This window comes from Apostichopus japonicus, chromosome 23, assembly GCF_037975245.1.
Source record: "Apostichopus japonicus isolate 1M-3 chromosome 23, ASM3797524v1, whole genome shotgun sequence".
NCBI lineage: Eukaryota > Metazoa > Echinodermata > Holothuroidea > Aspidochirotida > Stichopodidae > Apostichopus > Apostichopus japonicus.
In genome coordinates this window covers 4874484-4886082 of record NC_092583.1, presented here as the reverse complement: position 1 = coordinate 4886082, position 11599 = coordinate 4874484, and the positions used below count along the sequence as shown (strand labels likewise).

The 11599-nt window shown below is 38.5% G+C and overlaps 1 protein-coding gene across 1 annotated transcript; it reads right to left on the bottom strand.

The window, feature by feature from the left end:
• Positions 1-825: 825 nt before the first annotated feature.
• LOC139964704 (uncharacterized) lies at positions 826-9857 on the bottom strand. The gene is made up of 6 exons (XM_071966561.1): positions 9509-9857; positions 6372-6514; positions 5612-5731; positions 4469-4735; positions 3653-3864; positions 826-2453 (listed from the first exon to the last, which is right to left on the bottom strand). Exons 1-6 carry the CDS (start codon positions 9730-9732, stop codon positions 2085-2087), a joined length of 1335 nt encoding a protein of 444 aa, XP_071822662.1. The 5' UTR covers positions 9733-9857; the 3' UTR covers positions 826-2084.
• Between the last annotated feature and the right edge of the window lie 1742 nt (positions 9858-11599).

Here is an 11599-nt window from a genome sequence, read left to right as displayed (position 1 = left end):
GGAATTAATCATGTGAAAATAGACAAAGGGCCTAAAAATTGCACTCGCCCCAAACCGAGTGCCACGCTCTGAAAAAAAAAAGTTAACTTTCCGTTGCTTGCAAGTGAAGTTTTCTGCTTGTCGCTACAAAATGCAGACAGTAATGAAACGTGATACCTTGTTATCTTTTATCTAGACCTGAGATGTCCATCGCTGCTGTATGTACACTGTGTCAAGGGCGTAGGAACCGGGGGGCTGGGGGCGCCAGCCCCCCCAGTGAAAAATGTGGAGGGGCTGAAGTATCATTCCGCCCCCCCACTTCGCAAGTCAAAAAACCCCTTTTTCATTTCCAAATGAGAAAAAAAATCTCATTTGGAGCACCAAATTGCATCTAAGGCCAGGTGAAAATACAAAATTTAGTTTACAAAATGGAGTGGGTGTTGAAGTGTGCTATATTTCACCAAATTGCATCTGAGGCCACCTGCAAATGCAAAAAAATCCAAAAGGGGAGGGGGCACCCCCTCCCCTTAGACCCCTCCCCCAGGCCGGCCATCAGTCTTCAGCCCCCCCCCCCACTCAAAAGTAACTTCCTACGCCACTGCACTGTGTTGTGGGTATTGCCGTAGCAGTATGTATTGACTGTACACTAGTGTCTAATTACCGACGGTAGCAAGCTGTGTGTATACTTTCTGGGATCGATGGTGGTGTCTAACACTTCTGTTACACCTCATTCGAAACTAGGTCAGATTACCGGTATGAGACGTTTCTTTATGCGCGAGTCTTCACACCCTTTAATCGCAAGGAAAGCGGAATGCACTGAATGATGAGAAATAAAGACACGGTATTTCCTTTCGAATTGAATATATAATTATGCAAAACTAAATCATAAACTCTATAGTATGTACAGTCAATGATTGATAAATACAGTAGCTAGAAAATATGGACACTTAAAATGGAAGCAAGTTCATATCAAGAAATATCAAAACTTTTGATATTGAATGCTCGAAAACTCCATGGCATATTTTACAGGTATTCAGATTGTGCATCCTTATGTAGGTTATTCTGTAAGTTGATTATAGGGTTTAAATCCGAATGTCAACACGGTACTAAATTGTAATCCCGCCATTTCCCTAACTGATATAACTAACGCCAGGCGACACGACATCAGACAACATGACGTGACGTCGTGACGTGACATAATATAATATAGAATATTTCAATGGATACCACTTTGACATGAATGTTTATTTTAATTAGACTGAAACGATTAGATCTTTCCAAGGCATATATGATACAAGGTGGCCATGGCTTGCTGAGCCACTTACCGTACGATATATGACGAACTGAGATAGTACAATAGCATCAGATATCACAAATCATGATAATTATGCTGTGGCCTACCTCGCATGAATCGCCTAACTTGAACTCTTCAAGGGGATTACATACAATTTATTAATACAATTAGCAATGAAACAAGAATTGGATGAAAATGCTGCACCCTTGTCCCTCCCCCATTTCTACACATTTCTGAGCTCCTGATTACTTCAATATTCAAATGACAGCATTTAATTATAACAAAACTTCCTATCATTAAATTTCTGCATCGATGTGTTTCCAACTGTTTCCATAGCAAAAACGGCACGTTCTAAAACTATCATTAAGTTTCATCATTTTCGTTAGAAACATTTGTCTTGCAACAACAGGTGTTTTTACTCAGCGAGCTAACAGTAACAATAAATTATCTCTATATGTATAACTGTTCTGATATAATAAAATAATTTTATTCGGAGAGAAATATAACATTGTAACGAAAAATGTTACCTCTTACATTGATAACGCCTTATAAATCTTTAAGTTTCTTCATATTGTGTAATATATAATAAGTGATATTTTAAGGCACCATTTTACAGAGTTTTATTCTTCCCAGGTGCATGATGATGGGTGGCAGGTTATTCACGACTTGAAAAAAAAAATCACGGACGGCTGAAATTCACTGCGCAATTGCCAAAACGTTGCAATTTGCAAAGAAAATACACGCAGCAAAATATTTTCTTCTTTTTCCCTTAGTTTTTGCTCTTTTTTTTTTGTTGACAATTTACATGAAACTATTGCGTCAAAGTCCTTTTCTTAATCCTTTCTTTCTTTTCACGGACGAACTTTAAAATGACGTCTCTAACTTTCTCGAAATCATCCATATCGTTCCATACGTTACAAGAGATTCTACACCAAATCTTTCCATCGAAGTAGAAGCACTTCACGTGAATTCCTTCTTCGCATAAATCCTCGGAAAGCTCGCGGCAAAATCCTGGATCAGAATATTTGTAGATCTCATTCAGTTCCGATGGGAAGGCGAGCATTCTCATGCAGGGCGCTCTTAATTCTGGACATATTCCTAATTCTCTAGTTTGCCAAGATTTTGAAAGCATGTCAACAGCCTTCGTTAATATGCCAGAACTGCGTGGCACTATGACGTCCTGAAAAGAAAGTTATCGTTCTTGAATTTTTGTTGTTGTAATCTGTTTGAACATTAGAATATAGTTTCATGAATTGTCCTTTTGGACAAATATCCGATCACTCACCGTAATGACTATGTAAAGCCGTCTCAAACCGACATCAGGATAATGGAGGCGCGCACAGAGTGTGTACACGGCATTGTGTATGTCGTGTACCAATTCTCAAGGGAACACGATGTCAGCCAATGATATGAATAAATACTGAAACCAGAGTGGAAGCCCTTCCATATATGATTATTTGCCACATAAGAATGAAAACAACACAGCTTTCAATCAAGTGACCAATTTGGATGGAAATTGCTTTAGCACAGTCACGTGTTGCACTGCAGGAGGGCAATATTTACTTCATTATTTGTGGTGGCAGCAGTAAAGTGCATGGTTTTGGCAAAAAATCACATTAGTCATTCACTTGTAACTTTGAAATATATTATTTTCCTTCAGTGGCAGGTGTGCAAGTGTAAGGTTTATCGATAACGCTTTGTAATGAAAACTTAGAAGTATAACTTGCTATACCTTTGTGTTTTTAGTCAGAGAAATATCACTTTATGATGAAACATAACATTTGGATCCTTTGATCTCCATCTAATTTTATACGGCTAAATATTAAAATATGTATAATACAAGTTGAAATTAAACGGGTGACTTCAAATGATCTATTAAATACGGTAAAGATGTTAATTCCTTTTATAGCGATGCTGTATATTTGCATGACTCTATTTTTTTTTAATTTGAATATTAATTTCAGCAGAAGTATCTTCAAAAGTTGGTTTCTCGTTTCATATTCAATCTTGTGAGTTCCAGCAATATATGGTTTCACTTCAAACAGCTGTCTGAGGGTCCATAATCCAGATTTCCCTTCCAACAGAGTCTTAAACGTACATAAATGTGCAATATTTGAATACTTAGCAGGTTAGGCTTGGTAATTCTACTTCTGAAGGTGTGGTAGGATAGTGTTGAAACACTTTCTGTATAGACAAAGTACCTGCTACAGTATTTCAGTCAGTGATATACGGTAGGCAGCATGCACATCATATACTTACTAGCACAAATGCTGTACAAATGATTTACCTCAAACGATATGTTTTTGTATGTGGTGCATGATGGCTGTTCGTGAGGGTGGGGGGGGGGGGTGAACGTGAAAGGCTGGGGTTGCTACTTACAATTCCACCAAGCTCTTTATGAAACTCGATAGCATCTTTGACCAAGAAATGAGGAATCAAATCTCTTGTCATGAAAGAGTAAAAGCGCTCTCTGAAGTTGTCCATATACTCCATGTGTGACGTCACTAAAGGACGAAGAGTTGACTGGTGCTTTGGATGGACCCAGAGAAACGCCACGCTTCTTGGAGTCATCAGCCATTTGCATAAATTACCTGAAAAAAATATAATCAAAACAGCGACATTCTTTATAGTAATCGGCGGTTAAGTTATAACTCTTATGGGAGTTAACTTAAAAAAAACTGAAAATTAAGATTTCAGTTCAAATTCGTCATTTCAGGAAACTTTGACAGGAAAAATATGTCCATTTAGCAAAATCTTGACATTTTCATCATTTATACATTCCGCTTTGCATGTGACTACCAGTATGAAGAGTTGTTGAAGAACATATAGTGTTTATTCCGTTTCGAATGGAGTTGTTATTATTCGACTTAGAGTTGAGAGCTTTAGTTCTCGTTCTCCGCGGCTCTATCTTTTCTTTTTTTAAAAAGCAGTTTCTTTGTAATTAATGTTCGTTTGATTGAAAAAAAATTGCGAGCATGTGCTTATGTGAATGATAACCATTCTTTTTTCCTTACTTATGTTAGGAAAGTTTTTTTTTTAAAACGGCGACAAGATAGGAACAACCGATAGCTTATAGGAACACCCAGTTAACCATATCATTCCCGAAAATATCGCCCCATTTTTTTTCTCACTCGGCCAACACTTTTCGATTTTGTTTTCTTTTAATTGTCGCTGACAAAGAAAGAAATAACTAACCTACGTAATAGTCAGCTCCGTATTCCTCTACCCTCAATTGTAATTGTCCGGGAGCATGCGCACCATCCACCACTACAATGACGTCATGAAGGTGACATAGATCTATTAACTCCTGTAATGGCATTTGTGTGACAGTATTACTGGTTATGTGGTCCACGATTGCTATCTTAATCCCCGGGTTCTCCTTCAGAGCCTTAGCGTAGGGCCCAATGATGTCATCTTTACTTCTTATGGGGAATGGTATGTCAATATCAACAATTCCCACTCCTGAGGAAATAAGAACCATGCACTAGGCTATATACGTTTGGTCAAAGTAGGCCTATTGAAAAAAGAAACTTTTTTAAAAGTAAAACATGGGGGCTTAGGGGTGGGTGGGGGGTTGGAGTTGAATATTGGCTGGAGACGAGTCTGAGACTAAACCCCAGATATCCGTTACATCATTAACTATAAAATTGTGTATATGTTAGACCGTTTAGTCTTACATTCTCTGTATTCAAGATTAACATAAACTTCCATGGTTATAGAAAATTGTCTATACGTTAAAACGATGGTAATTAGGGGATTAACAATATGGTGGGTATCTTTATACTTCGTATATGTAACATCATTATTAGCACTTGCTCAATTGTAAATGGTACACTTCAAAGCTTCCCACATTCTAAGAATACACAATATAAGAATATTTAAGTAATAATGTGTTTATTAGCAATATTATACATATCGGTTTATATCAGTGTTGTCCAACCTTTTGCAGAGGAGGGCCGCATGGAATGATTATGATGAAGGAGGGGGCCGCATGAACTCTACGCTCGATTTTTCGATTTTTGCCCGAAGCCCAAAGGCAACAAGATATGAGCACTGCGTGCGGAGCGCACTGTTTTATTTTCCTTCCTGATAAAACATGAATAAAGTCCAGCCGACCCCCCCCCCCCCCCCCGCTGAGAGAGTGTCACACAAACTGACCTGTATGCAGTTTTTTGGACCCAGAAGGTTCGAATGATTGATTATATAGCTTAAAATTGTTATCAATAAATTTGCTCAAAACTTGCTGGCGGGCCGGACGCAACCATGCGGCGGGCCGGACTGTGGCCCGCGGGCCGTAGGTTGGACAACCCTGGTTTATATAAATAGCTTGAACCATACCTGGGGTTTCCCTAGCAACGACCTCAACTTGTTTCCAGACAGCAGGATACGTATGTTGATTGACCACAAGAAACTTATCTCCAGGGAAATATTTATGGTTTTTTAAGATGACGTTTGTTGCTGCCAATTAAAAAAAATATATATATATATTTAACACAAACATACTGACTTGACAACATTAGAAAATATAATAATGTCAGATCGTATTTGAAGACAGAATATGCCAATATACCGTAAGAAATTATTTTTGTCGTTGGGTGCAGATCCAACCTGTTTTACATTAGAATAGTCCTTTAATCAATTAAGTTTATAATGTTACCTTTTGCATACTCTTATCTGGATAGCTGCAAGGCTTCCCGGGTACACAGAGAATGAAGGAATAATTTCTAGAATTATTAATTTTCATGACGGAAATTCAGCTCGCTTGTTATGTAACGACGGTTGAGCTAACATCCATGTGGGCTTGGCAGAGGGTCTACGGGGTTTACTTTAGGGAGCTGACAGACTTTGATTGAGTGAAAGGAATGTTAATTTCATAGTCATAACGTGATTGGTCAACTTCTTGGGATGGGGTTTTATACAGTTACAATCGAAAATTTATGGAAAAGCAAGTTATGCAATCCACCTAACCCATTCTTCCACCCCACCCCCCCCCCCCCCACCCCACTCCCTTCGTGATCTTTGAAGAAGTATCTCAATATTTGTTATGGTCAGAGCTTATGCCGGTTAATAGGTTATATATTTTATTTTTATTTCGAACCTGTAGTTGTATTATCGATTAACGTTAAATTCTCCTTCTTGGCACCAACCAGCTGAGCGACTGCATTCAAGGATCCCTCCAATAATTGATGGTGTGTAGTTTTGTACCATCGAAAAGGATTCCATTCGCGTTCCTTGATCAATCTACAATAAATTACACAAAAGTTACTATAAAATATTCATTTAGTTTTAATTACAATATGAAGCAAATTCCACCGCCTTTCTCGTTTCTAATGCAACTACTGTGCTGTTGAAGTTTGATACACGTGATAAAATGTTACATGAACCTTGCTACATGAGGAGCAGTGGCAAAATGTTACCAAGTTAATAGGTTAGTGTCGCGTCCGTCCCGGTACGGTAAGGCAGATTTCGATGGTCGCGTGGCGGGGACGACATGAATAACGTAAAATTATCAGTCCACAGAGATATTTAATGATTTCGTTCTATTTATTTGCAGGATTGATTAGACTTATTACGTTGAACCCTATATGATCAGTAGTAATAATATGTTTAACGTGCCTTTCACACACGGAGACCTTACACGGTAGAGGTATACAGTAAGACTGAATTGGCTTACACTAAACTGCCAAACACGAGGTAAAAGACATGATACTTTCCTCCAATCATAACTTTACGTTTCTGTCACAAGACAGCAGCAGCCAATCACACTCTATATTATGATTATTTCCTGGAAATCTTTTAATGGAAAGGTTAACAGAGTATTTACATAAATCTGCATATATTAAATAAACATGAGGGTTCACGACACTATAAGTGTTTGACATAACAATTACTGTAGTAAAGGAAAGTGCATAGGTAGACTGGAGACAGGTAAGAAAGGAACGGCGTAAATAAAAACAAAAAACTAAAAACATAAAAACAAACAGAAAACATTAGAAACCTTAACACGGTCACTTCATGAGTAACAAAAATAATGCAGCATACGCCTATACCAGCAACTTGTTCTTATCACGAGGTATGAAGCTGCTGAATTCTGCTGATTATCCTTGATTGTAAATTTTAGTTTATTCGGCAGAACCCTATATATGAAGCTCAATGTCGGTATCATTGGATAGCAGTGGCGTAGGAATGTACTTTTGAGTGGGGGGCCTGAAGACTGATGGCCGGCCTGGGGGAGGGGTCTAAGGGGAGGGGGATGTCCCCCTCCCCTTTGGAATTTTTTTGCATTTCCAGGTGGCCTCAGATGCAATTTGGTGCAATATAGCACACTTCAACACCCACTCCATTTTGTAAATAATTTTGCATTTTCACCTGGCCTTAGATGCAATTTGGTGCTCCAAATGAGATTTTTTTCTCATTTGGAAATGAAAAAGGGGTTTTGTGACTTGCGAAGCGGGGGGCGGAATGATACTTCCGCCCCACCATATTTTTCACTGGGGGCTGGCGCCCCCGGCCCCCCCGTTCCTACCCCCTTGTTGGATAGAGAATTATAGGGAGCAATATGGGGATGTGTATATGAGCATGGGGAAACAAATATTAAACGATCCGAAATTTTGTAAAAACAAATGTCTTTAGTTTGTGGGAACCAACATGGGGAGCGGGCAGATTGGGAGGAACATACGAAGAATATAACTGTAAGTTTGGGGTAGGGCTTCCTTTTGTTTATGAACAGACAGAAGTCGCTTAAAGCACTGCCATATCTTGATCCAAGAATAGCTGCAGCGAACTAAACAGTGTGGTTTTGGCACATTATATTGCAGTGAAGACAAACAGAGGAAAACCTTGTCAGAGACCCCGGATGTACAGAACGCCCCAATCGAAAACTGATAACAGTACAAATATGTATACATTTCCAACATTAAAGTCATATTATAAGCTAACGAAATGCTTCCGCGAGCTTCGCCACCCGGGCCCCCAAGCAGGCTTCTCAGGCTGTGACGTAACCAGCCAAATTAGTGGCCAAATCGGGTGGAAACCGACAAATACGAATTTGCTGTTATTTTTTGACAATTAACCACATATATATTGATAGGAATGGTGTGGGTTTGCAATGTGACGGAATTGGGGTCTATTAGATGAACAATACATACGGAAGGATAATGTTAAACGAATTCCAATGTTTTTACCGATGTGTAGGCCCATATGCAATCTTGAGTCGGACTGAACAACATGAAATGGTTTAAATCTATGGGGGAGGGGGAGGGGTCAACAATTTCAGCTACTATGGAAGGCCATTAAAATACGACCAAAATAACGCTAACATGATGTTTGGCCGGACTCAAGTTAATTTTCCACAAACAAACCGTATTAACCATTTAATTCCCTGATAAGAATTTTGCAGTATCAGGGGCGTCGGAGCCGGTACGGCAGGTCCGGCGAACGCCGGACCAATATTCACGGCGCAAAAAAAAAGAAAAAAAAAAAGTATGACTAAGAAAAAAAAATGGCAAAAAAATAAAGAACCAAAATGAAACAAGCAAGTAGGCTAAATGTGACTTCTCTGGCATGGCAGGGGTCTTGCTTTCAAGCTCGGGAAGTGCCATTTCCTGCAATCTGGGAGGCATTTTTTCAAAATTTTCTCCATTACGCTACGCGCCAACCATGGTGGCACGTTGCGTAGTTTGACCTACCAAACGTCCCACGATAATTATGATAGATGGCCACACTCTGATCTGCCGTACCAATCCCAAATAGCTTCCGACGCCCCTGAGTATAGAATTTCTATTCCAATTTCCGATGCAAATCCCTCTAAGACTCGTTATTCGAGACTGACAGCCTTCAAGGGATTGTTTACCTGCACAGGGTAATATTCTGACAAGTTAGATTGTACAACATTTGCGAACTTTGCTAGGATTTTGTTTTATCAAAAGTACGAACAATTTGTAAGCCAGGCCTTAATACCACAGATTTGTAACTCATTTCAATTGGTATATCATTTCCCACAAAATTCGAGCTTATCTGGTGCATCAAGTAGTTCTATATATGAAAAAATGAAGACATTTTGACGATAAAATCAGGATTTCGTTGAAACCTCGTTAAAATATAACGTAGGCACCCTTTGCGCGAGTCAGTGTACCAAGATGGCGCGAACGACCCTTCAAATAGCTACAAAGCGTACTGTTCTATGCATGTTTAAATGTCTGTGGTACACAACTCAACTGGTCAAAGTCAACTCACTGAATTTGTCGGTGAACCAGCCTTCTCGGTACACAACTATAAGTTCCGCTGTTGCAGAACACAGATTGCTCGTCCAAGTCAAATTCACGCTCTCTTAACGGCTTCCCTAATTCTGGTTCCTTTCTAGACGTGGTGTCCTTCTTCATAAGTAAGACAAGTTTTATCAGATAAACAGCAATAACAAAAACACCAGTGGAAAATATGGTCACTTCTTCATTCGCCATGATTTAAATTTGCTCCTGTCGCGGCGTAAACACTAAACAGATATATACAACAGTGAATGAATACAGTGGTGCTAAATACAGGCTCGCAGCCACTGACCTGGTGGTAGAGGTCAGTGCACGCAGCACAGAGGTGAATATATCAGTATGGAACGCCATTTTATTCAATAATTACAGATATCCCTAATTCATTTTCAGAAATCTCTAATTCATTTTCAGAAATATCGTATTCATTTCCAGATATCTTTAATTCATTTCCAGATATCAAAAATTAAAACATATTTGAGATATCGAAAATTGAATTAACTCGATTTATTGCAGTTAAATGGAAACACCGGTTGATACAGAAAAAAAAAGAAGTAAATATTGTAACGCGCCGTCCTCGGTGGTGAGCGCAAGGAAGAGTGGAAATGCGGGAACACAGGAATGAGGCTGTCGACAGGAGATATTAAAGTTTACCCGTTTATTTACGATCTATATACATGTCAAGATGGTGCACAGTGGTCGTGCATTACAGAGGCAATTATTAAATACGAAACCAAGTTTTAACACATGCTCAGAAGTCGATGTCACCCCCTAAAAGAATGCAAGTGGCAATGCGACACATTCGCCTAGCGGCTATCCAAAATCATTATGCAATGCAAAAAAGAATTACTCCAACCAACTAATGATACAAACGAGTTTTATAAATTCAACTTCTTAAGTGAATATGTATTTATCGAGGAGGAACTTTCTCCTTAAAATAATAAAAAGAAGAATATGGAAAATAAAGGTTACAACGTTCTGTAATATTGCTTAAGGACACATATGACTACTGACTACTTAGAGATAACGGATTGCTTTGTCGCAATCTTTACCAGAGGATGACATATACTAGATTTAGCTTGACTACTGAAAAGTTTGAGACTTTCCAAAGTTTTGATACCCCTGGATCTTTTTCAATTGCGAGAGAGCAAACTGGTACGTATAAATTTAGTCTTAATATATATTAATTGGATATTCTTTTCTCTATAAAAGAATGAGATTACCTCTTCTAGTCTGAAGAGCTTTCCCCCCTTTCCATCATGAAATTCTGATTTAACATTTATCTTAAAAAAAATGAGTTCAGAGTTGTCACTATGACGAATATTGCCTAAAGATGTTGACAATACTTGTTGACACGTGGTTGCTGATATCAGGTTGTGGTAGGTGTTATAGTCGGTGAAAAAACTATCCTCAAAAGCTTCCGGTCTTCGACCCAATGTGAGGAGAGTGGCACTGTATCGGAACAAAATACACAATCAAATTCTCTTATAATACTTTGTCCAAACACACTATACTAAATATGTTGCATAAATTTATAATAAAAAATTTGTAACAATAACCCATATATGAATCTTGAACAAAGTTTAGCTTGTTCCACATACAAACAAAAAATTGGTTAAACTCAAACATATATACATTCCTACTCCAAAGCTATGGTGAGCACATCATAACTTTCCTTTATGCGCGCTAACCTCATGTTCACTACACTAAACATATAACCACTCTCTGCCAAAATTAGTTTGAAATAATTTGTAGTGCTATAAAAGTCACCATCACTATTACAATCATAGCAAACATCCACTTTCTTAAGGAAAGTCAATTAAGGCGTGACTTTTACTATCCAACATAATGAAAAATTACTACACAAAATTAAAATGACTTTTGTGCACCTCCAAAAGTATACAAATTTTAAAGTGGCTGCATCCCAAATATTACATATACAGAACAGATTAATATAACAAGTTTCTACTTACAATGGTTCCAGTTCTTAACCTGTCAGACGAGCTCTGCAATACAGCTATATTTTATCCGGTCAGGTGATGTACTTCCATCCCAACTCTGCCGA